Source organism: Pleurodeles waltl, chromosome 1_2 (assembly GCF_031143425.1).
Source record: "Pleurodeles waltl isolate 20211129_DDA chromosome 1_2, aPleWal1.hap1.20221129, whole genome shotgun sequence".
Lineage (NCBI taxonomy): Eukaryota > Metazoa > Chordata > Amphibia > Caudata > Salamandridae > Pleurodeles > Pleurodeles waltl.
In genome coordinates this window covers 1299486133-1299512923 of record NC_090437.1, presented here as the reverse complement: position 1 = coordinate 1299512923, position 26791 = coordinate 1299486133, and the positions used below count along the sequence as shown (strand labels likewise).

At 46.3% G+C, this 26791-nt stretch overlaps 1 protein-coding gene and 1 long non-coding RNA gene across 2 annotated transcripts in view; one reads left to right on the top strand and one right to left on the bottom strand.

Moving 5' to 3' along the window:
- The window catches only part of LOC138250551 (uncharacterized), a 235957-nt gene that overhangs the window by 7403 nt on the left and 201763 nt on the right, over window positions 1-26791 (bottom strand). Inside the window, exon 5 of the mRNA XM_069205551.1 lies at window positions 26492-26544. Within this exon, the coding sequence (XP_069061652.1) occupies window positions 26492-26544 (53 nt within the window). The remainder of the gene's footprint in view (window positions 1-26491; window positions 26545-26791) is intronic.
- LOC138250561 (uncharacterized) overlaps window positions 26173-26791 on the top strand; it is a 200948-nt gene continuing 200329 nt past the window's right edge. The window contains exon 1 of the long non-coding RNA XR_011194986.1: window positions 26173-26245. This is a non-coding gene — a long non-coding RNA (uncharacterized lncRNA). The remainder of the gene's footprint in view (window positions 26246-26791) is intronic.

Here is a 26791-nt window from a genome sequence, read left to right as displayed (position 1 = left end):
CCATCCTCACCCCCCCAGTATTAATAAACTGAACAAAATAGAAAATGTGAAGCACCCTATCAGTAAACTAATGAGATGATATGTAGCTTCTTTAAACACTGATTTAGTAGTTGAATATATAAAATGTTTTATTTAGGCTCACTGACATTTTTCAAAGCATAGCAACTATATACAGTATAAGCATATTATAGAAGATTGATATCAGCCAGTTTACAGACAAATCAATAGGATAAAAACAGCCAATGCATGCTTCACAGCTCAAAAGCCAAATTTTGTCAGGCAAGGCCTAACCCTGCCATATTCAGGACTCTGGGCAGGAGAGGTAGGGGAGGGAAGGCATGTAGGGGTCCTGGGCTCCACTCTACGCAGATTCTGTCTCAGAGAGAGAGAGAGAGCTTTCTGGGGAGCTCTAGCATGCATAAGTGCTGTTATTGCATGTTCTAAGCTGTGGCAAACAGATCTAACCAGGGTTCTCCTCACATTTTGAAAACGCGCCATGCCATGTCCAAATGCAGTTGCTATTTGTGATCCACTAGAGGTCACTGACTAAATTTGCCGCTGTGATGTTCAAATATCCCATCAGGAAATTCCCTGGTGATCCAGTCAGCTCCAGAGGCACCAAGTCTCCTCACACTGGACCCTAGACACTATCCTACCTTATTTTTTCAAGTACCACATGGGAGAGTTATCCATGGGAAACTGCACATGCCCTCTTTAATAGTTGGTAGGCACCATGAGCAGGACACAGGAAGCTTAAATAGTCCCAGGCGCCTCTCAGTCATACTCACTGAGACTCAGGACAGAGGTTGAAACTTCGAGATAATAGCTTAAAGTCCTGGACTCACTGGTCCAGAGGAAATGAACAAGTTACTTACCTTTGATAGTCTCTTATCCAGTAGAGACTAGCCGCAGATTCCTTATCTTACAATTTTTTCCAGGCATTTGCTTTTGTGAGCCGTACCCCCTGCAGGTGGCATCCTTCAGCTCTGTGTGGCACCGTCACCATCATCCGTGCTGGAAGTGACATGCGCGGCAGCTATAGAGACAACACCCTCGTGTTCTGATGTCAGTTTCTTTTCATGCCAGGAGGAACACTGACCACTGGTGCATGAAACTAGGTCCTGTAAAAGGAAAGCAACCCTTTACTCTGAAATCTGTTCTCAAAGCAGAGAGGGTAGGTGGGTTGGTAAGGAATCTGCTGCTAGATAGACTGTCTACCAGTTAAGGCGTCACCAAAGGTAAGAGACCTCTAGCCTCATATTTCTTACTTTAGAATAGATACCCAAGCAATACCTCCCCGAAGGTGGGACTGCAACACGGATTAGACTAGAAGATCCTGTAGGATGGAATGGGCAAAGTGCCGGACCTGCTTGTCCAGGCAGTAGTGCTTTGTGAATGTATGCAGGGAAGCCCACATTACTGCCTGACAAATGTCCAGGACAGGGACTCCACAAGCTAATGCAGTGGTGGCAGCCTTGGCTCTGGTAGAATGAGCTTGCAAATCTTTAGCTGGTTGCTTCATGCCAATGCATAGCCCTATACATCGTGAGATGGTCAGTTTTTTCACTCTCTTTTTTGGCAGTGACGTACCTTATGGGGAGTTAATCATCCACTAGGAACTCCTTTGTGCAGTCAAGCAGAACACCCCCACTCTATTTAGGTCCAGCCAATGGAATCTCTCCTTTACAGGGGCGAGCCAGAGCAGAAAATGTAGCCAAAGTGACAGGCTATCCTACATGAGAGGGAGTTACCACCTTCGGTAGGAACAACCAGATTATCTGGGTAAATGGTAAGTTATGGAGGCTGTGGTAAAAGTGCCTGTAGCTCTCCGACCCTCCAGGCAGATATTATCGGCACTAGGAAGGCAATTGTTATGGTAAGGAACCTGAGAAGGGAGTTGTGTAGCGGTTCAAAATGAGCACATATTTAAAAATTCAATGAATGAAAGGAACTGGTGGAAACATATATTGAAGACCTTTGAGAAACCTATTTACAACAGAGGATTTGAAAAGAGATGGCTGATCTGGCAACTGCAGAAATGCGGATATGGGATACAAATAACCTTACAATGTAAACCAGAGCCCTGCTGGACTGTGGTAAGAATAAACAAAAGAACTTGGGAAAGCGGTGTAGATAGGGGGTCAATTTGTTTATCTGTACTTCATGCCACAAACTTTCTTCAATGGCAGGCGAATATCGTCTTGGTGGAGGGCTGGCTGCCAAAAAAACACTGCAGACTTTGGACAGAAGTTCAAAAGCTGTCAACTGTCACTGTTCAATCTCCACACATGAAGGCAAAGCGTTTTCAGGTTTAGGTGCAAGACCCTGCCCTGTTGCTGCAACAGAAATTCCTCCCAAAGAGGCAACCTGAATAGAAGACCTGTGCTCATATTCAACTGCTCAGGATACCAAACACTCTGTGCCCACCAGGTGTTGAATCCCCAGGGAAATGCCATGACATTTCAGCCATATCCAGAGGTGCAGTGCCTCTTGACAAAGGGGCTACCACCCCACCCCACCCCACCCCATTCAGTTGTTGCAATACCACATTGTGGTGTTGTTGCCAGTGAACACCTGTACCAGCCTTCCCCTGACTGATGGAAGAAAGGCCTTCAATGCCAGCTGGATTGCTTGAAGCTTAAACAGGATGAAGTGGGGTCACCTTGGGCGGTGGTCTTCTCTATGATGTCTTTGTGGATCTGTGTTCTGCTTTGGATTTAGTGCCAAGATCTACCTTCTGGCAACTACCCAGTCTGGCAAACATGAGGGTTCCTGCCCTCATGTTTGTTGACGACACTACTCCTCTCTAAATAACCAATGGGACTCAGCAATTAATGTGGGTAAAACCAAGCACTGGGTGCTCAAATAGGCCAAACCCTATGCTAGCAGTGACCCAACTACAGTGTGTGCGCATCTGAGTATTTGAGCATTATGCTAATGGAACAAATTGGGTGGTATACCCATATAACTCAGCTTAGATTAAAAATGGAACAGGTAGTCTGAGGAATAACCAAGCTGTTGCAAACATCAAAGTTCCAACTCATTTTGCCTGCTATACAAATCTATAAACACCAGGTCCTAGGGAAAGCTTCATGTGGCGCTCAACTATTTGGGTGTGGAGGGGCGCACATGGATGTGTCTACCCTAGTTACAACAGAAAATCTATTCATGCGCCAGTTGGCAGGCTTCCCACAAGTACCCCGCTGCTCCCACTCAGGCTGGATATTGGGCTTAGAACAATATCTGACAAAAAAGTATTGCATACCATACTGTACTTTAGGAGAATTTGGGCTACCCCAGAGTTGTGTTTCGACTGCACAGGCTTAGAGAAAATATTACGGATAACTGACTCATGTAATATACCTTGGCTAATAAACATAAAAGCCACCCTGATAGTGATTGGGAAATAAAGATTGTGGAACGTTCCAGAGGAGGCTGGGGCGACCCCCATGATACAAATTAAATCTACTTACTGGCAAAAAAAAGAGCGCCTTTTACACACAAAATTCAGCTCTCTGACGCATTTCTTACAGTAAAGGATTCCTTCCTAAAGGAGGACTTCCCGGATGGGATAAAGCCACCATTAGCCAGCCGTCTTTATCTACAGTTTCAGTATGGGACCCTGCCCCTCCATTATGTTACTGCAAAATGGGCAAGTGCACCCTAGGCAGAGGACTGGCGTTGATGTTTCTGTGGCGACCCTAAAGAAACCATTAAGCATGTTATGTTTTTCTGCCCGGCCTATATGAGAATTAGGAGGAGCTTTGTTTTGTATGAATTTTGAATACATTGGTTTTAAATGCTGATTTTGTATAGATTTTGAGGGAATTTTAATGTCTTGACCGTGTGTGTTATGCTGGATCCTATATCATGAAGTTTTAGATGTGCTGTTATGCCAAACATGCTGAAATAAAGACCTCCGCTGATGTGGTGTCCAGATTCGCTTGGAAACCAGAGTCCTGAAATCTCCACCTTTCCCAGATCGTCACCCTAGCCTAGATGTGATGCATTTGTCATCACAGTCAGCTCTGGTTGTGGAATGGAGAGGGAATTGCCATTGACCCAATCCCGGTTCACTAGCCACTTCTGCAGGTCATTTGCAGTTCACTTCGAGATCTGGACCAAGTCGGAGAGATTCCCCTAATGCTGTGCCCACTGGAACATTAGGTCCTACTGCAGAGCCCTCAAATTTCAATGTGCCTGTGTTACAAGAAGGATGCAAGAGGCCATGAGGCCCAACAGCCTCAGTCAGCCTCACTGAAATCCAGGATAGAGGCTGAAACATAGGTATCATTGCCTGAATATCCTGGACTCGCCACTTTGGAGGATAAGCTTGAAACTACACTGTGTCCACAACAGCTCAGATGAAAGTTAGCGTTTGAGAAAAGAGTCAGTTTTTTTTCCACACTTTGACAGTACACCCCACCAAGTGCAGAAGGTTTGCTTTAATCTGAAGATGGGAGATGACTGCCTGGGACAAGCTCGCCTACAGTAGTCAATCATCCAGATAGGGAAAGACCAGATTTCCTGACCTCAGCAGATGATCTGCGACCATTGCCAACACTTTTGTGAACACCTGAGGGATGCTGGTAAGGCGAAAGAAGAGCACAGCAAACTAAGAGCTCTTGGCCTACTGTGACCGCAGGTAACGCCTTTGGACAGGCAGGACAGGGATGTACAAATATGTGTCCTGTTCAGAGATACCAACCAGTCTCCTGGATCGAGGGGTGACAGTCCTTGCCAAGCATGAGCATTTCGAATTTCTCCTTTTTCAGGAAGAGAGTGAGAAGGCACAGATCTAAAATAGGACAAAGGCATCTATCTTTATTGGGCACCATAAAGTAGTGGGAATAGCAACCATAACTTACTTTTCATGCTGGTACCTTCTCTACAGCTCAGTTGGCAGAGAGAGTGAACACATCCAGATGGACCAAGGCTAGGTGGTCCACCTGTCAATCATAGATGGCATGGGTGAGGGGTTGGGGGCACAAAGGAGAGGAAGTAAGTCCTTTGGACATGCTGCAAAACCCAATGGTCTGATGTTATTGACCTCCAGTGTTGCAGGTGATGGCATATCCTTTTCTTCATTGGATGCCCATGATAGAGGCTGTGGCAACTGGTGGGGGTGGACTGGCTTGTTCTCTATTTGCCTGTCCCACGTGGTCTGTGGGAACTGCGTTATATGCTATGAAAAGATCATGTGGTTTACTGGCCAGATGGCTGAGCATGTAAAGACAAGGTTGAGAGCCCTTTTGAAGGTCAGGAAAGGGGCGGAGGGCATACTGAGGTTGGCCAGATGCCATGAAAAGGCAAAGACATGGCCTTAGTTCTGCTGTCCTTGAAGCCCTCAAGCACAGAGTTCCCCTTGTCTCCAAACAACTGAGAACCATCAAAGGGTATGTCCATGAGGGAAGACATTCCCCGAGTAGTGAGTAGTTCTCAGCCAGGCGTGGCATCTAAGGGCCACTGATGACAAAATTGCTCTGCCCAGCTTGTCAGTCATGTCCAGCCCACTTCAGAGACTGAACTTGGCTGCATCCTTCTCATCAGCAACTGCTCAAGAGACGATGGGCAGCACCAAGTCCCAAATGGTACAGGAGTATCAGCCCAAGAAGCAAAAAGTACTCATGGACCAGTGCCAGGCTACTGAAAGAGAACATCCTCTTCCCAGAAGGTATCTAGTTTTTTGGATTCCCTATCCGGTGGAGTGGTATGCAATGCACTAGAATTAATTTTGGTGGTGGAGACCTGGACCACCAAGCTCTCTGGGGTGGAGTACAGAGTGAGGAAACTGGGATTCCATGGAGCAGGGCGACAGCGGCAGGAAACTGCCCCATGCACAGGAGCCCCTGAGCAGGGCTTGGACCAGGCCCAGAGTAGGACGTTGATAAAGGCTTCATGGAATGGAGTACTGGTTTGGTGGTGCAACTCCTGGCTGAAGCACCTCTATCAAGACTTTTGTCTTGACTGCCACTAAGGGTAGTGTAAGGTCTAGGACCTCAGCTGCCCTTCGCACCACAATGGCGAATCAGGCACCCTCCTCCTCAGGGAAGGTAGGGGGGACAGGCAAGTTCAGTGTCTGGGGGTGGTGTCCAGTCTACCGGCATTCGCAAGATCCTCATACCAGTTGCCCTCGGGATCTTCTAAGGGCTGCTATTCATAAGGGTCTGCAGACCCCTACTAATCATCACCCAATCCGGGCTTGTCATATACAGGGAGTGCAGAATTATTAGGCAAATTAGTATTTTGACCACATCATCCTCTTTATGCATGTTGTCTTACTCCAAGCTGTATAGGCTCGAAAGCCTACTACCAATTAAGCATATTAGGTGATGTGCATCTCTGTAATGAGAAGGGGTGTGGTCTAATGACATCAACACCCTATATCAGGTGTGCATAATTATTAGGCAACTTCCTTTCCTTTGGCAAAATGGGTCAAAAGAAGGACTTGACAGGCTCAGAAAAGTCAAAAATAGTGAGATATCTTGCAGAGGGATGCAGCACTCTTAAAATTGCAAAGCTTCTGAAGCGTGATCATCGAACAATCAAGCGTTTCATTCAAAATAGTCAACAGGGTCGCAAGAAGCGTGTGGAAAAACCAAGGCGCAAAATAACTGCCCATGAACTGAGAAAAGTCAAGCGTGCAGCTGCCACGATGCCACTTGCCACCAGTTTGGCCATATTTCAGAGCTGCAACATCACTGGAGTGCCCAAAAGCACAAGGTGTGCAATACTCAGAGACATGGCCAAGGTAAGAAAGGCTGAAAGACGACCACCACTGAACAAGACACACAAGCTGAAACGTCAAGACTGGGCCAAGAAATATCTCAAGACTGATTTTTCTAAGGTTTTATGGACTGATGAAATGAGAGTGAGTCTTGATGGGCCAGATGGATGGGCCCGTGGCTGGATTGGTAAAGGGCAGAGAGCTCCAGTCCGACTCAGACGCCAGCAAGGTGGAGGTGGAGTACTGGTTTGGGCTGGTATCATCAAAGATGAGCTTGTGGGGCCTTTTCGGGTTGAGGATGGAGTCAAGCTCAACTCCCAGTCCTACTGCCAGTTCCTGGAAGACACCTTCTTCAAGCAGTGGTACAGGAAGAAGTCTGCATCCTTCAAGAAAAACATGGTTTTCATGCAGGACAGTGCTCCATCACACGCGTCCAAGTACTCCACAGCGTGGCTGGCAAGAAAGGGTATAAAAGAAGGAAATCTAATGACATGGCCTCCTTGTTCACCTGATCTGAACCCCATTGAGAACCTGTGGTCCATCATCAAATGTGAGATTTACAAGGAGGGAAAACAGTACACCTCTCTGAACAGTGTCTGGGAGGCTGTGGTTGCTGCTGCACGCAATGTTGATGGTGAACAGATCAAAACACTGACAGAATCCATGGATGGCAGGCTTTTGAGTGTCCTTGCAAAGAAAGGTGGCTATATTGGTCACTGATTTGTTTTTGTTTTGTTTTTGAATGTCAGAAATGTATATTTGTGAATGTTGAGATGTTATATTGGTTTCACTGGTAATAATAAATAATTGAAATGGGTATATATTTTTTTTTGTTAAGTTGCCTAATAGTTATGCACAGTAATAGTCACCTGCACACCCAGATATCCCCCTAACATAGCTAAAACTAAAAACAAACTAAAAACTACTTCCAAAAATATTCAGCTTTGATATTAATGAGTTTTTTGGGTTCATTGAGAACATGGTTGTTGTTCAATAATAAAATTAATCCTCAAAAATACAACTTGCCTAATAATTCTGCACTCCCTGTATATGCAAAAGGCACTGGCTCCAATATGGGGAATCTGCCCACAGTTTGCGCCAGAGCTGGCATCAGACAATGCCCGTTCTGCTTTGTGCCAGAGTCTGGGATGATGATGGAGATAGCTGGAGTGGGTGCTGGGGAAGCTTGAGGTGGCTCTACTGGCGCCACATCAGATCCATAAACAGATCCAAGGGTCTTGACTGCACCAGGGGTGAACCTGGCAGTGGAAGACCAGTAGGGGCCGAACCGAGCCTGTGGTCCCAAACATGGGACGCATGGCCTCATAGAATTCTCATTACTAGGTGGGGGTTGCTCGGCCCCCGGAAACTCTGGAAGGCACATAGACGGCCTAGGCTCCACACAGAGCTAGGCCTCGAATGCTGATGCTCCCACGTCTTGTTAGATGACTTCAATGGATGTGGTGAAGTCGAAGATTTCTCAGACTTCTCGCTCTTCTTTGTGCCGGTGGGACTTACCCAATTTCCCTGACGACAACCACCTGCAGTGGCTCTGCGGACTATCTTCAGGACTTTTCTCTTGACGCAGGTTTTGGTTGCCCTCCAAGCACCAGAGAGACACAAAATGCAGGTCTGTCACCGATCTGTCGGTGACAGGCATCCCATAGTTTAACCCCAGATTTCCTAGTGGACATCCTGATGCACCAGGAGTCAGGGTCTGAAAAAAAAAAAATACTACAAGTCAAAAAGGCTCTTTCCACATCTGCGCAGAAAGAAAAGTACAGATGTCAGCAAGCTGGGCTGCTGCCTATGTAAGTATCCCACACATCCCTACCGGAGCAGTCAATGCCACATGGATCTGAATGACGATACCTACCAGCGTGCAGGGGTACTGCTCACAAAAAACAATTTCTGGACCCAGTGTGACACCTGGGGAAAATTTCATGGTAAAGAATCTGTGGCTAGAAGTTTCGATCAAACGTCTGAAGCACATCGCAACCAGAATGGCTCATCTGAAGGGAGCCTCTTTGGCCGAGTTAAGTGTGACTTTGGCACATTGATCTACAACCGTATATCATGTCAAGAAGTTTGCCATCATCTGCTCCTCTGTGGAACAGGAGTGAGACCGAAGTATGGTGACTCACTCTCCTTGCAACTTCTCCAGAGTGTGGTGAGTAAAGAAGCTTGGACTTAAAAAATAATTACTTTGAAACTGACAGCGAGGATGAAGAGCGAGACCGGAAATGGGTCCACATGCTCAACTTGGAACGGGAACCTCTGTGAAGCCTTCCAGTGCTTTGCCATTTAGTGGTTCACCTCGCCATCTCAGACAATATTCAGGTTTATCTGGGCATAGGCCTTGGAACCATGCAACAAGCCCAAGCACCAAATGAGCACCTCCTGAGGATCTCTCACAGACATCTGTTTGTGACAGTACTCACGTGGCCTAGAACCTGGAAGTTTTTTGAGGGAAAAGAATTCTTCTCAAGTAAGGGGAAAAAAGCAAAGTGGTGCTCCAGATATCGGTCTGATGGCAGGAAAAGAAAGGAACTGATGTCAGCACGCATAGGTGGTGCTTTTAAGTCAGCTCATCACTTCTAGAGTGAAACATCATTGACACTGACTCGCACAGCATTGAGTATAATCACAAAGTGAGGGCTCTGAGGTTAAAAATATCTGTCAGAACATATATCATTAATCTCCTGTGTACTGAGAAGTGATCTGAGCTTCAACTAGGGTACTATGATTTCCACTGCATTATCTAGCATAACCCTGCCCATTCCCAGCTCTTCAGTAGTCTAAGGAAGAAAAATCTTACTTATCCAGCAGACATTTTGTAGGAAGCAGCCCTGATGTGTGGTTGGTACCTATGATACTTACACTTCATACCAAGTCCATGTTTAAGTATCCCCTCTTAGTGAAGTGTAGGCAGTGTCTACAAGCCAGGCTTACTAGAGGTAGCTGTGGATTAGCAGCCCGGGTTGATCTAGGAGACATGCAAAGCTCATGCAATACCACTGTAGTCACACAGCACTTACACACATGAAAGAACCACACAGTGTTAAAAGAAAAAAAAAAAAAAGGTACTTTATTTTTGGACCAAATCACCACAAAATACTTGAAAAGGTGACCCACCAGTAGGAGGTAAGTAATACACTAAATATACACACTAGCAATCAGAAACAGGCACAGAAAAGTTTAGAAAACAGTGCAAATGGCAATAACCACTAGTGAGCCTAGGGGGAGCACAAACTATATACTAAAAATAAATAAAAATAAAAATAATAATAAGGGTAGCTGGGATTACTAGAAATCCTCAGAGGCAAGTAACACAGTACCCCCCCAGCAACCAGGAATGCAGGAGTAAAACACTGAATGTTCTCCAAACCACCCAAAAGGAGGAAAAGAAGAAAAAGACGACACCCATACAAGAAAACCAGCAGTGGATTCCTCTAGAAAGAAGACCTGTGGAGAGAGGGGACCAAGTCCAAGGGTCACAGTGGAGTCCAGGAGGAGTAGAGGCTACTACCCATCCAGCTGCACTTGCAGGATTTGGTCGACTGTGATGACGAAGAGGTCAGCACTGCAGCCCTGGAGCTGAAGAGTTCCTGATGGATGCAGATGAAGTCCTACGCTGGAAGGAAGATTGCAGGCAGGTGTCGGTGCAGGAATTCCACCAACAAGAGTTGGCAAAGGCAAACTCATGGTTAGTAGAAAAGAGGTGCTGCTGGGGACCAGCAAGACTCAGGAGGACTCAACCCAAGAGGGGGAGTCACAGGGGACCTTCAGCGTTGCAGAGTCCACAGGAGCAGAGGCAGCACAGGAGTCCCACAGTACGGTGACACAGGAGTCGCAGAAGAAGCCCACGCAGCACTACAAAAGAGGATCCCACACCATAGGAGAACCACGCAGGAGGCTGTACTTTACAGGATGGAGTGCTGGGGGCTGGAGCTACATGTTGCCTGAAGATTGCTTAGAGGAAATGCAAACAAGCCTTGGCAGCTGCAAGAGACGCTGTGCAGGGGGTACTGTCCTGGGTGGGAAAGCAAAGGCTTACCCCCACGAAAGTAGGACAGCTGGCAGAGAGGACCAAGAGGACTACTCCGGACCGCCATCCGAGATGCAGGATCCACGGAGCTCGGCAGGAGATGGGTTCCACGTAGCCGATCGTCACTTGTTGTAGGCGCCTGTGGTTGCAGGGGAGTGACTCCTTTCCTCCAAGGGAGATTCCTTCTTCTTGTGCATTCTGAAGAGTTGCAATCTTCTGAGGATGCACAGAAGGGGAAATGTTGCAAAGCTGGCAGGAGACGTGGAAACAAAGTTGCAGAAGAGTCTTCTTCATTTGTCGGTTCCTGGAGGGTCCAGTTGCGGTTCCAATGGCCGGAAGTCGAAGCAGAAGTTGCAGAGAAGTCCAGCTGGAATCTTGCAAGCCGAATCTGAGGACCCACCCAAGAGAGAGACGGAAAGCGGGATTGGTCACCTAACCAGGTAAGCACCTATCATGAGGGGACTCTGATGTCACCTGTCTGGCCACTCAGATGCTCCCAGAGTTCCCTGCCAATTTTGGAAACAAGATGGCAGAACCCAGGGACCCTCTGGAAGAGCTCTGGGCACCACCCCTGGGGTGGTGATAGACAAGAGACTGGTCACTCCCCTTTCCACTATACAGTTTTGCACCAGAGCAGGAACTGGGAGTCCCTGAACCGGTGTGGGCTGGTTTATGCACAGAGGGCAACAAATGTGCCCTCCCTCTCCCAAAGGAAATCCTTTGTTCTGCCTTTCTGGGCTTGATCGGATCAAGTAGCAGGAGGGCAGAACCCTGTCTGAGGGGTGGCAGCAGCTTGGCTGCCTGGAAAAACCTGTAAGACTGGTAGTAGGAATGCTGGAGGTCCACCAGGGAGCCCCCAGAGTGCATGGAATCATACTTGCAACAGTACTGGGTTATGATTCCGACCTGTTTGATAAGAAAAATGCCTAGGTTCCGAGCTACCATTATGTAGCTGGACATAGGTAGTGCCCTATGTCCAGTACAAGCGTAAAATGGCGTCTTCGCACTCACATTGTCCAGGAAAATGGATCTGGAGTTTGTGGGGGCACCTCTGCTAGTGCAGGGGTGCCTTCACACACAGGTACCTGCACCCTACCCTCTGGGTTGAAAGGGTTTACCATAGGGGGTGACTTATAGTGACCTGGTGGAGTGACCTGTAGTGAAAATGGGTGCATGCACCTGTTTCACACAGGCTGCAATGGGAGGTCTGCATAACCCTTTCCATCAGCTCCCTATTGATGGCAGAATAACAGCTGCAGTCCATAGGGATCCCCTGGAAGCCCAATGCTGTGGGTACTAATGTAACATATACTAGAGACTTATATGGGGAGACCAGTATGCCAACTGCGGTAAGAAAAAGTTACCAACAACCAAATTTAGAGGAGAGAGCACAGTCACTGGGAACCTGGTCAGCAGGATCTCAGTGAACACACTGACAAACAGGCAAAAAGTGGGGGTAACCAAGCTAGAAAGAGGCTACTTTCCAACACATTTGTTCGTAGCATGTAGTACTGTAGATTTACATGCTGTGCACACTCCTGCCATCTAGTGTTGGACCAGGGTGTATCCAAGTTGTTTTTCTTTTGAGTCACGTAGGTAGTCTGACTCCTCCTCTTGCTGAAATGCGCATGGTCATCAACTCCATTATCAGATTTATTTCTCTGCACAACTTGTAAAGATACATTGTAAAAAAAAAGAAGTGAAGTATCAAGCTATTTTCATGCAAAAAGAGGAAAGTAAAAGAGAAAGGTGTAGGAAGCTGGCTCTTTATATAGGGAACTAAAATGAAGTACCTTGTGCAGAGTCCAGTGGATCCCCACGGGCTTGCTGAGGCAGAAATAGGTCTCTATTTGTGGCAGTGTGGGCAAGCAGTTAGGCTTTTCAAGGAATCGTGTTAAGCAATTGTTGTACTCACAGATGCAATAAATGCATCACACACTCAAAGAAAAAATCCAAGACCAATTCAGAAAAATAACAGTTGCTTTTATATATGCTTTGAACCAAAGAACTTCGTTATAAGGTAAGCAATTTTTAAATTAAAAATACTTTGTCTCAAAAATCAACAATGCAAATTTCAGTCTCCAATGTTAACCTCTGAGAGGAAAACAGGAATGCATTTTCACAAAGAAGTACACAAGTTACAATCCCAGTCTTTAGGGTTTTTGACTAGCACCAAGCAAAGTTCAGGTTGGTACAATGAGTGCACCTCCAACGATGGTGCAGAGGTCAAAGTGGGTGCCCAATGTTAATCAATGCAGAGGGCTGCTCCTGGGGGTAGAGGCAAGCACTGGGAGGGGGTGAAGGGGAAGCCCACAAAGCAGTACCAAACTTACACCCTCAGTGGCACAGGGGCGGCCGGGTGCAGAATGCCAACATAGTGTCGGGCACCCAATGTTATTCCATGGAAGAGATCACTTTCAGATCCAGGCTGCAGGCTCTGGTCAGGAGGTGGGGAAAGATCAACCCACAGCTGTCCAGGTAAGTTGAAACGCCAGTAGTCATAGGGACACAGACGGTCCAGCTCTCCACGGCCCAGGGGAGCCTTTTGGAGTCGGAAATAGCTTACCAGGCAGGTCGCGGTCAGGGGAAGTCTTTGTATTTAGGCTACAGGTGTTGCTGTGGAGTCCAGGAGCGGTCTGCCCACGGAGGACTCTTGGTCAGAAGCGCTGGGGAATCTACACTGGACTGGTGGGCCACTTGGACTCGGTCCAGGGGCGTTGGATGCAGAGGTGGTTCAGGTGGCGGTTCCTCAGAAAGAGTTCTTCTTCAGAGATGGTTTCTTGAGGACAGGTCTGCAGTCCACAGCGGTTACTGGTCTTTATCCAAGGCAGGCAGCCCTCCCAAGGTTTTGGAGGTCGCTGGATTGCAGGACAGTCGTCTTCTGGAAGCAGGTTCTTTGAAGACTGCAGACAGGCTGGTAGGGCTGGGACCAAGTCAGTTGGTGTCTTCAGTCTTCTCTGCTGGGCAACTTCTGTTTTGTCCAGCTTGTATTTGTAGGAGGCTGGCCTGGTTTGTAGTGGGTACCAAGGGATACTTACACTCTGCACCAGGTCCAGGTATCCCTTATTAGTGTAGAAGAGGTGTCTAGCAGCTTAGGCTGATAGAAAAGGTAGCTTAGCAGAGCAGCTTAGGCTGAACTAGGAGACATGCAAAGCTCCCACTATACCACTGGTGTCATATGCACAATATCATAAGAAAACACAATACACAGATATACTAAAATAAAGGTACTTTATTTTTATGACAATATGCCAAAAGTATCTCAGTGAGTACCCTCAGTATGAGGATAGCAAATATACACAAGATATATTACACAATACCAAAAATATGCAGTAATAGCAATAGAAAGCAATGAACGCAATGTACAGTCACAATAGGTTGCAATGAGAGCACATAGGTATAAGGGCAACACAAACCATATACTCTAGAAGTGGAATGCGAACCACGAATGGACCCCAAACCTATGTGAGCTTGTAGAGGGTCGCTGGGACTGTAAGAAAACAGTGAGGGTTAGAAAAATAGCCCACCCCAAGACCCTGAAAAGTAGGTGTAAAGTGCACCTAAGTTCCCCAAAGAGCACAGAGGTCGTAATAGGGGAATTCTGCAAGGAAGACCAACACCAGCAATGCAACAACCATGGATTTCTGGACGAGAGTACCTGTGGAACAAGGGAACCAAGTCCAAGAGTCGCGACAAAGTCGAGATTGGGCAGATGCCCAGGAAACGCCAACTGAGGATGCAAAGAAGCTGCCACCGGATGGTAGAAGCTGTGGATTCTGCAAGAACGGAGAGGACTAGGAACTTCCCCTTTGGAGGATGGATGTCCCACGTTATGAAGAAACTTGCAGAGGTGTTCCCACGCAGAAAGATTGCAAACATGCCTTGCTAGCTGCAAGGGTCGCGGTTAGGGTTTTCGGATGCTGCTGTGGCCCAGGAGGGACCAGGATGTCGCCACTTGGATGAGGAGACAGAGGGGGCGCCCAGCAAGTCAGGGAGCCCTCACAGAAGCAGGCAGCTCCCACAGAAGTACCGGATTAGGCACTTAGAAGGAGTGAACCGGAGTCCACCCGAAGTCAGAAAAGGGAGTCCCACGACGCCGGAGGACAACTCAGAAGGTTGTGCACTGCAGGTTAGAGTGTCGGGACCCAGGCTTGGCTGTGCACAAAGGAAATCCTGGAAGAGTGCACAGGAGCCGGAGTAGCTGCAAATCACGCGGTACCCAGCAATGCAGTCTAGCGTGGGGAGGCAAGGACTTACCTCCACCAAACTTGGACTGAAGAGTCACTGGACTGTGGGAGTCGCTTGGACAGAGTTGCTGAGTTCCAGGGACCACGCTCGTCGTGCTGAGAGGGGACCCAGAGGACCGGTGATGCAGTCTTTTGTTGCCTGCGGTTGCAGGGGGAAGATTCCGTCGACCCACTGGAGATTTCTTCAGAGCTCCTGGTGAAAGAAGGAGGCAGGCTACCCCCAGGGCATGCACCACCAGGAAACAGGCAAGAAAGCCAGCAGGATGAAGTGATACAAGGTTGCAGTAGTCGTCTTTGCTACTTTGTTGCAGTTTTGCAGCCGTCCAGAGAAGTCAGCGGTCGATTCCTTGGCAGAAGGTGAAGAGAGAGATGCAGAGGAACTCTGATGAGCTCTTGCATTCGTTATCTAAAGAATTCCCCAAAGCAGAGACCCTAAATAGCCAGAAAATAAGGTTTGGCTACTTAGGAAGGAGGATAGGCTAGCAACACAGGTAAGAGCCTATCAGAAGGAGTCTCTGACGTCACCTGCTGGCACTGGCCACTCAGAACAGTCCAGTGTGCCAGCAGCACCTCTGTTTCCAAGATGGCAGAGGTCTGGAGCACACTGAAGGAGCTCTGGGCACCTCCCAGGGAAGATGCAGGTCAGGGGAGTGGTCACTCCCCTTTCCTTTGTCCAGTTTCGCGCCAGAGCAGGGCTGGGGGATCCCTGAACCGGTGTAGACTGGCTTATGCAGAGATGGGCACCATCTGTGCCCATCAAAGCATTTCCAGAGGCTGGGGGAGGCTACTCCTCCCCAGCCCTGACACCTTTTTCCAAAGGGAGAGGGTGTAACACCCTCTCTCTGAGGAAGTCCTTTGTTCTGCCTTCCTGGGCCAAGCCTGGCTGGACCCCAGGAGGGCAGAAACCTGTCTGAGGGGTTGGCAGCAGCAGCAGCTGCAGTGAAACCCCGGGAAAGGTAGTTTGGCAGTACCAGGCTCTGTGCTAGAGACACTGGGATCATGGAATTGTCTCCCCAATGCCAGAATGGCATTGGGGTGACAATTCCATGATCTTAGACATGTTACATGGCCATGTTCGGAGTTACCATTGTGAAGCTATACATAGGTAGTGACCTATGTATAGTGCACGCGTGTAATGGTGTCCCCGCACTCACAAAGTCCGGGGAATTTGCCCTGAACGATGTGGGGGCACCTTGGCTAGTGCCAGGGTGCCCACACACTAAGTAACTTAGCACCCAACCTTTACTAGGTAAAGGTTAGACATATAGGTGACTTATAAGTTACTTAAGTGCAGTGGTAAATGGCTGTGAAATAACGTGGACGTTATTTCACTCAGGCTGCAGTGGCAGGCCTGTGTAAGAATTGTCAGAGCTCCCTATGGGTGGCAAAAGAAATGCTGCAGCCCATAGGGATCCCCTGGAACCCCAATACCCTGGGTACCTCAGTACCATATACTAGGGAATTATAGGGGTGTTCCAGTATGCCAATGTGAATTGGTGAAATTGGTCACTAGCCTGTTAGTGACAATTTGGAAAGCAAAGAGAGAGCATAACCACTGAGGTTCTGGTTAGCAGAGCCTCAGTGAGACAGTTAGGCACCACACAGGGAACACATACAGGGCACACTTATGAGCACTGGGGCCCTGGCTGGCAGGGTCCCAGTGACACATACAACTAAAACAACATATATACAGTGAAATATGGGGGTAACATGCCAGGCAAGATGGTACTTTCCTACAGTCTTAGGTCGACAGGACTCTCGAGTTCTAGGGATCAGGGGTGGCACCTAAATACTGAATTTAGGGGAGTTACAGGGTTTGCCAGGTGGTAGCTAATAGGCTACTCACCTTTAGGGTGACTACAACCTTCTGGAAGTGGCCTCTAACCCTATTGGCCTAATTCCTTCCACACAAGATGGAGGAATTAAGAAATTAGGGTCCACTTTAGCTCGTACACCCTAGGAGTGGGACTGGCATGAAGTGGGCACTCCTCCTAATTTACCTTCTAGTCCTGCCGCAAAACTTGAGATCAAGAACTGGGGGTCGGGCTTGCTCTACCATTTGGAGAGGCCTTTACTGCATTTCAAAGGTGGCGAGGCCTTTGAAGATCCCTGCCCTGGAATGTCTTTTTTAGGTTGAGCATAGTAGCGCACAAGCTTTTCCAAAGTGTTGGTATGTATGTACATACGCCTATCACTATCACTTGTTCATGGACTTGCCTTTCAAAAATCCTTTCTTTTCTTTGGTAAATGCTTTACGTTTGTCCCTCCTTAGGGCGGTTTTGTTACCGCCTTGGCCATCGCCCCTGTTACATGGCTAATTGCACTTTTACCAATATGTTTCACTGCAAGCGAACTTCTTTTTTCTTTTGAGTCTCTTCACGCTGATGCTCATGGTGGCCTTCCGCTCGCTTATGTGAAACTGTATTACTTTCATTTTTTCATTAGTTGTTTGCTGTATCATGTCTTTGATGTGTGTTGTACTTATTTCTCTTTTATGCCCTTTCTTCCTCTCACAACAGCCTCTGTTTTAAGGGCACAGGCCGCTCAGCCTGTGTTTTTGGAACATTTAATTCTGAGCAGCTCATTGTTTTGTTTTTCACAATGGGGGTACTACGGTACTGCTTAGAAACGGTGCACAAACCAAAATCCTCCAAGGCTATCAAGAGTGAAAGGACTGAGCCAGCCCTGGTTTCAATCGTTTTCTAAAACACCAGGAGAAGAAAGCTTTAACAAAAACAATCCCCATCTGTCCTTCCAGTGAAGCTTCCGCTGCTTGCCAGCAGCCCGTAAATATCGCCTTTTGTGTGAGCTTGTTACATTAGTTGCTACTTTTGATCTGCCTAGTGCATGTTCCTCGCAGCAGGCACATTAACCTTCTGCACTATCTTATAATTAGTCCAAGCATCCACTTGAGAAAAGTATGTTCTCTCTCCAGAAATAATATTAAGCACCAGAGTTATTTTAACATTTGAAAATTGAATGCAGTGTGATCTGCCTACAACACGTTCTTTGCAGCAGCCACATTAACTTTCTCCACTGCCTTATAATAATTCCAAGCTTCATTTCTTGCTTACAGCGCTGCATTTAGTATGACCAAACTAGACACTTAGGAAAGTCATAACAAAACCAAAACGTAAGTGCAACACAAACAGAAAATTAGCCTGCTTTACTATTCAGTACTTGTAAAAGTATATGCAGCAGTTATTAGCGTGCGTGGTATGGTGACAGCTGAACCAAGAAAAAACATACTTTTTGTGTACGCTAAAAAGGCAATTGTGGGTCTCGTAAGCTAGAAACAAAGCTTATGCCTTCGCAATCAAGGAAAAATAAATCAGCCTTCTGTTTAGAATAACAGCTGGATCTAAAGAAGGCACACATATTCACAATGCTTAATTTGAGCCGGTGTGTTCTGATGGAGGGCACAAACAATTTTTGTTAAAGGGCCATCAGTTATTTTTCTGCCTCACTGATTTACAGTGGGGGAAATGAAGAATAATTTATTAGAAATGCAAACTCTAACAAGTGAAAATGTCTTTCCGCTACAAACTATAAACAAGCTGCCAGGCTGGAAGTTTAAACAGCAAGATGTCATCATGCTGTAAAAAACATTCTGAACACAAGGACATGAATCACTCTTTACTTGTAAACAGTGTGAAATACAGCAAATTAAAGTAAACAAGACTGCTGCGGAGACGTAAGTTTAACTTAAAAAATAAAAACACAGAGTAGAAACATTGGCATGTGTTTGTGAAAGGGCAGCATCACCCAGATGAAGGAGTGTAAATGACTGGCTGGCTTGCTTTGTAGACAGCAGCGATGTTATCAGATGCTATAAAACTTTGTAAAGTGAATCACACTTAAACAGTGTAAATTGCAGCCAAACACCATATGGGACACACCAGTAAAACAACACGTAAACATAAATATTAAAGGAGACAATTGTATTAATATGCAGGCATTAGCTTATAAAAAATATGTATTTTCTGTGTGGACAATGTGTTCCGTGGTTAGACTAAAGTTTTTAAGTGGAAATCGTGTATTTTGTAAGCGCATATTTGCCTGCAGTAAACACGTTAGCGCACTTCAATTAAGCTTCGCCCAATTAAAGGCTGCTAAATAGCAACATTTTCATTTTTTGCTGCAGGCAGGGGAAGAAGGTACATGGAAGTGCTTTCGTTTTGTGCAGGGCCAATGGAATTATATGGCAGGAAAAGACGAAATTATGAGGCAGGGTTGACCAATTTATATGGCAAGTAAGTCCGGTTATGAATTTACAATGCCAGTAACTAACTCAAGAAACTGTGAGACCAATTGCATTGCAAATGCTTGGTTTCAACGGCGTCCCAGAGACCGCGAGGAGGAACAGACGATCCTGCCCTTAGGTAAGTGTGGGAACGGGGAAGGTGATATCCCACAAGCTTATAATAATATTTCACTGTGTACCAACTATCCAACAATGAGATGTGTACCAACTATACGGCAATGAAATATGCACAAGATACTGTGTTCAGGAACAGTAGCTATTTGCACACCTCTGAATTTGAGGTTTCTCGTGCTATTATGTGACTCAGAGGGCGTTTTGCAAAACGTCTGCAGAGATATCCAAATGGTATAAACAAAGGTTCTGCCATGTAGCGTTCAAACACATCACCCAATAAAACTGGTAATCAAACGTGAATTGGGAGTAGAAAAGTCGGCCAAGCCAAATAAAAAAAAAAAAAGATAAATGTACCTCTTCGGATTGCAAATTGTATTCATGCTTGCGTCCATTAAAAGAGAATATTATCTTAAACAACCTATACATGTAAATAATAAGTACATTGTAAAAAATCTATATAGGATTGCACCTTTCTGCTGCTTACCTGGGTGTTTAAAAAATTAAATCATTAGGCTACTTTCTCTGCTCCTTGCATGCTGTGCTTCACATCCACAGGCTCCGCATTGTCCTGCCATCTAGTACTTGTTTTTCTTCTGATACGTCTTTAGAGCCACGAGGTATCCTTGGTGGTTCCTCCTCTGGTCGTGAATGCACACCGGCACTGACTCCCTTGTTAGCTTGTTTTCCACGCAGAGGGTGAGAGTAGGTATGGAGTAGTAAATAGGCAAGAACAGTGGCCAGATGGGCATCACAAAAAAACATGTAGGTGCAAGGTGTCACTTTCGAACACTCCCAGGGACGCATGTGAATCTGCAACGCTACATACAGGTGCTTACAGGGCAAGTGATATCATGCAGTCGTGGCATGGGTCACTGCAGATACACATGCTCTGCTTCCACTGACAAGCAGTACTCCCCCAAGCGATGGCTAGCCACTGGATGGGACTGAGGTCTGAAAGAGTCCTGGAGAAAGTTACACCAGATTTAGCGTGCTGCTTTGCAAGAATGTCCGCACAGTAATGCTTTGTGAACATGTGGAAGTGTCCAAGATGCACTCTGCATGTATCTGCTGTGGGTATATTTCCAGAAACGCTAGAGTGGTGACCTGTTTAAAGGTGGAGAGTGGCCAGGTGTGGGAAGGTAGGGATCCTTTTAGGTTTAAAGTAACAGGACTGGATGCATTTAACAACCCACCTGGTGATTTCTGCCTAAGATATTGGATGAGCTTTATGAGGCTGCTAAAAGGTAACAAAAATCTTTGTGTTTTGCACCAGGACTTGGTCCTATCTATATAATACATAAACATATGGTTAATGTGACGTGTGTGAAGTGCTCTCTGTGTCGGGTCATAGGAAAAAGACTGTAAGCTTGATTGTTTGGTTAAAGTAGAATGGGGAGGCCGCCTTCGGAAAGAAATTAGGATTGATTTTAATAACTACTTCGTAATTGTGAACCTGAAAAAAGTGGTTCCTGCAGTGTGAGGACCTGTAAGTCCCATGCATCTAAGAGACGATATTGCTACACGGAAGGCAAATTCCACTAAAGGAACTTCAAAGGAATGCTGTGGTTCGAAAGTGGGACCCATCAGTAGTTTGAGAACAATATTGAGATTCCATACCTGCGCAATGAGACACCCTTTGTGGAATTATATGTTTAAGGTACTCCACAAAAGTTTTATTAACACAAATTTTAATAAGTGAGGAGTGTTCTGCATGTATGCAGCGTTGGCAGCTAGGCGCAGACAAATTGATGTGTGAGCTTACCCTGACTTGTGTAAATCTAGGATGTAGCAGATAATGTTTTGTACTTTAGGCATAAGAAGGTTTATGTGGTTTGGAGGAAAATAGTGGACAAGTTGCTTCCAGCAGCATGGAAGGAATGTGTAGAGAGCCTGGAGGCTTCCCCAAGTATGTGCATCCATTCTTGTGGTATGTTAAGAAAACCAAACTCTAGGACTTCAAATTGCCATGTTGAGCTTCCCGAGGACAGGATACCTGGCTTATCTGTGCTTCTTGTGACGGACATCTCCAGAAGGGTTTAGAACCATGGTTGTCTGGCCGAGTTTGGATTCACCCAGGTGAGAGTGAGGGAGGTTTGCCTCAGCTTCTTGCCCATGTACTGAAGAAGTGGGATAGGAGGAAAAGCATTTGCAAAGTTCCCTGACCAATTCACCTGTACGTCACTGCCCATGTATTGGGGGTTTTTAAACCTTACAGCAAAGTTAGGTCATTTTAAGATTGTGGTGAAAAGCTCTGTTTGGACTGCCGCATGTCTGAAGGTGAGGGACTATGAATTGTGGGTGGCGTTCCCATTTGTGTACTTATTGCTGCGACCCACTAGGCAGGTTTGCAAAGTTATTGTCCATTCCCAAAAGATATGCAGCTAGGAGATATACCTGGTGATGGATCGCCAAGCAACTAATTCTCTGTGCTAGGGCCGACAGCCGAGTTGAGTGTAGGTCTCTTTGCTTTTGCAGGTTGAACATTGAGATCATGTTTGTGTGCACCAGTCACACCATGCCCCAAATCTGTTGAAGAAAGGCTTTGAGGGCTAGATGAATGGCTAACAGTTCCAAGTGTTTGATGTGGAGGCACTAGACTGTCATTTTGTTAACATATGCTCCCCAGCCAGCTAGATATGTCTGTGGCGATGGTCAGCTTCGAATACTGGGCCTGCAAAGGACCTGCCTCGCAACAGAATGCTGCTGTTCCACCACTGCAGTGAGTAATAGGTACTGACCCTTATAAACAGTAGATCTTACCAATGACCCTCCGCTTATGGGCACTGACCTGACAGGCTCTAGTGAAATAGGTGTATTGGGAGCGGAGTGTGGAGAACCATGAAAATGTATGGAGCCATTATCCCAAGGAGGAAGTGCAAGAGGACAGAGTAGCTGCAAATGAGACAGGTGCTGTTGAAATGCCTCTATTCTTTGGGACCTACAGTAAGCTCTGCCCACAACTGGGTTTATGCCTGAGCCTAGCAAAGGTGGGACTTGAAATGGCTCCAACAGTGACTTGATGGCATTTATTGCAAACCGCAAGCTGTGCAGGAGTGAAAATGCAGCCTGGATATGAGCTTGAAAGTCGTGTCTGCTACAGCTCTTAATCAGTCAGTCATCTAGGCACGGGAAGACACAAGTTCCCCACCGCTTCAAGTGGCCGGCTACCACTGCTAAACACTCTGACCGTGGTGACTCCAAAGGGTAGAATTTTGAATTAGTAGCTCCCATGAGCAAGATGAATTAGGATGCTGAAGTAGGCATCTTTCAGGTTTAGCGTGCCTTCGAAGTCGCCTTGCTGCAGCAGGCGGACGGCATCCTATGGAGTGAACATGTGAAACAGTTCCTAAAGGATATTTTGAGAGGCTGGCAGTCAAGGATTGGCCTGAGCGAGCTGTTCCTTTTGCAAATGAGGTAGCATAAGAAGTAGATGCCTTTGTCCAGGTGTAGAAGGGGCACTAGCTCTATGGCTACCTTCAGTAAGTGTGCCTAAACTTCCTCTCGTAGTAAAGTGAGATGTTTAGCATTGGAGATAGCTTTCTCCATCTCTATTCCTCTCTTCTCTTGTGGTATTGGTAATGGAGAAGCTGGAGGAGGCCCGCCATCTCCTTCCAATGAGCCCTCTCATACAGGGGAGGAAGCCTACTGAACTGATGACGCATCTGTGTGCAGTCCCATCCATTGCTACTCTCTTACTAGCATCATCAATACGATTGATCTCCTTGTCAGGAGTGTCACCTGTGGCCTTGGCTGCTGCCGTTTTCCTTGCAGTGGTTGGTAGGACATGACTCTTGAAGTACAGAGGGTCAGAGTGTCCCGGTTTGGGGCAGATTTTATCCTCCACTTCAGCATAGGGAGGTACTGGTGAGCACGCTCTGTTTTAGAGAGCATCTCGACAAAAAAAGTCTTCCTTGTATTGGAAAACACTGTGCTATGCCGCGGTGTCATGTAGAGAGGAGGCTCTGACAGAGACGTGGTCAAGATCTGGGACCCCCTGCAAATCTACATTATATAATTGTATACCTCCTAAAGATCATCCTTGGGATCTGGGTAAACTGGGGCAAAGTCCTTGGCTATAGAGCACGGGCGAGGGTTGCTTGTCAAAGTACTGGTTGCTCCTCAGGTGATGTCATTGAACGTGAGGAAAGACGTGGTGGAGGTACAGGTGGAGGAGTGGGGGTAATGGAGTGCAACGGAGGCGCTGACGTGTCCACAGGTGGATCTTCTTCAAAGACAAGTCTGCGTTCTTAAGCAGTCTCTTTTCTGAAGCGGAGATGTACTGATTGTACTGATTATACCTACCGGCCCGCAGGGGGATTGCTTGCGAAAATCTTACAGATCCAGCCTGACGCCTTTGTAATTCAAAGGTAAGGAATCTGCAGCTATAGGTCTTTCAGATGGATGATAATACATTGCTGCATTTCATCCAGGTCCAGCCCTTTGAGGATAGTCCTTTCCTCAGAGGCAGCTGTCAACTGCTGCCGAGCAGATGGTGCTTTTGCCGATAGCAGTTTTGATGAGGTTCTTGATTTCAACGTCTGTTTCTGTATTTTGCAAGAGGCTATATTTTTCTACTGTACTCATGTGTGGTGTGTTATTTGGATGAGGTCCAGGGTCGATACAGGTATATGGAACTTCCTCGGGCACCTATTCCTCCTCCAGGAGGTCTTCCTCTTCAGGCTATGAGATGTTGGAGAAGATGATTTTGGGGCTGGGTCAGCGGGCTGGAAGGTCAGGTGACTCACCAGATTTCTCCTCTTTGGAATTGAGCGTATCAGTCTCGTTGAAAACGTCTGGTGTCTGCTAAGATAAGTTGTACATTCTGCAGGGGCCACCATCCATCTCTTCGCTGATGGAGGATTTTCTTGCTTTTGAACACCAATCAAGATTTGTGCCTGCATTCGTTGTGATTCCACAATAGGCACAAGTTACACATGACGTGGAGATTGGCCCAGGGGTATTTGGAATGGCACTGCGGGTATCTTCTGACGGGCATCCATTCAATTACTTCATGCCCATGCCCATCCTCATTCTCCAAAGCAGGTCAAGAAGGCACACCGTCCTAAAGGACTTTCAGAGCCGAGTGGTCTAGTCGCCTAACGACTGACTCAAGGAGTGAAGCGGCCGTTGTAAGAAATGTAAAAGCAATGAAAATTCTTCTCAGCAATGGGCTCCAGGGTCACAAAAGGAAATGTCGAAACACACTGAGAACAGAAGCAATGCTGATACACATCTGAACCCGTAAAACAATCGACAATGAGGTCAATGTCCATGTGAATTCACGACCATAGATGAATCATCGAGAACTTGCGACTCGAAAGACTTCTTTGAAGAAATACAAGTTACAAACACCTGAGCCCAACACCACCTGGCAGGAGTATGCAGAGCTAGTGCATTTACAGCCACATGCTCCAAATATTCACCTTCGTAAGCATTCGATTGTTAAGGGAAGGGGATGTGTAGTGCATAGAACCCTCTATATGCAATGGAAAGTGAAAGGAACCTTGATTGTCAAGGACACTGGTTTCGTAAGAGGGGCAGTTAAGGAGATTGCTAGCCCTGGAGAGAATACACTATTGATTGCTCTGGAGAGTTCTACGTCTGCTACACATGCTCTTTTGCTCCTCAGCTACTGTTATATACTCCATCTACTTGTGGCAGGATTATCTCCACACTTCATCATTCTTCAAATACCACCATCCTTGCTGATTCTAAAAATATAAACGGGTTTCATCTCATACGTATTTTAATATAGTACAGCTTAAAGACAGAATCTGGTAATAGTCCTCAGTTTGATACAGGGAGACTTCATGAACCTATCAACCTATATAATTTGTCTGCGCATGTATACAATGCTAGTAGTAGCACTCATCACTCACAGCTGACCCCAAATAGCATGAATGAGTCTCTAATACTCCCAGAAAAAGATCTTAGAAATATGCATTTGTCACTTAAAGAAAACTGTTGCACGCGAAGAGAGCAAGTGTGTACCAGAAGGCTGTTGAGGGCAGACAGGCTGTTGAAGAAATGGGCAATTTTTCACCTATCAGTGCTCTCCCATCCAATGTGATGTGCTGAGGCAAAATGTCACTCAACTTGTCAAACACTCCAATTAATGACTGGCCTATGGGTGTATCTAAAATCTGAATGGCGCTGCCAACAAAGCAATTGCTGATGGGGGCTGACCATTGCCATAGTCTATGTATGCTGTTCTGCAGGCTAATCCAGTGTCTGACACTCTACATTAGCAATATCTGAAGCAGGCTGACTCAAAAGACCTTCTGTGTATACCGATTTTAGTTTGTAGCGACTACATGTGGGGTGCAGGTTGTTCAAGCACCCATTTATGGAGGACCTCCAGCCCTGAGTGGCAGACACAGAAGGACCTCTGTGGCAGCTGGTTACACTCTTCACAAGCCAGATAAAAAGTAACACACTCCCACTTAACTGATATAGCTGTCCACAGGCCAAAAGAACAGGTATGCAGCAAAATAATGGTTCAGTAAACGACAAAGGGGGAGTGAACAAACATGCCCCCAGGAGCAGGCACGTCAAAAGCTCCTGTGGATTTTTCCATTAGTTTCAGATCCAAGGAGCATCTTCTGAGTAAGAACACCAGCACGATGAGTGAAGAGAAAAACAGTGTTTGGCGTCACCTAATGATGTTGCCAGGATCCCTCCGGCAAGAATAAATAAGGCATGTTTGCTTTTTGATTATTGATATTCCGGGATATAACAGAAGTGCGGGGCCTGGGGAAAGAGCCACAAGTGCCCTGCCCAAGAGGCCGAAAGCAAACCCAGCAAGACAAGACCGACGCCGCAATTCCAAGCTATCACCATCCATGGTAAGCCAGTTATCCTTTGCTTTCAGATGTCCAGAGCAGCAGGAGGATAAGGCACAAAGCTGGGTGCGGATGAATGCAAACAATTGTTCACACTGTCAACCTTTTGCTAAAATAGAATTCATACTGTAACATTATTGTGAATAAGAAGTGAAAATGGAAAAGGTGACGATCTTTACATTTATCTCCAAATGTTTCCAGATTTCTCAGTATGAATGGCCATTAAATAAAACCATCAGCGTTACTCACCTGTTGATAATTTCAACACAGCTTGTTTAACATGTTCTGCAGGCGCTTCAAGCCTAGAAAAAGGAATTCAGTAGAAAACAAATTAGAGCAACATTAGACAGCGACAAACACTTATAGTGACTGCTATGAAGATCAGCTGATATACTTGAGAATGGGGAATGCATTAAAAATGTTGAAAGGTTTTTGTTGAAATGAATTGCTGTACAGCAATATACGCATTGGAATTATAGTGTGTAATGTTTGTGCCAAGGTTGAAATGGATTCATTTTTCTGGCTGCCCTTATAAATTAGGATGTCCAC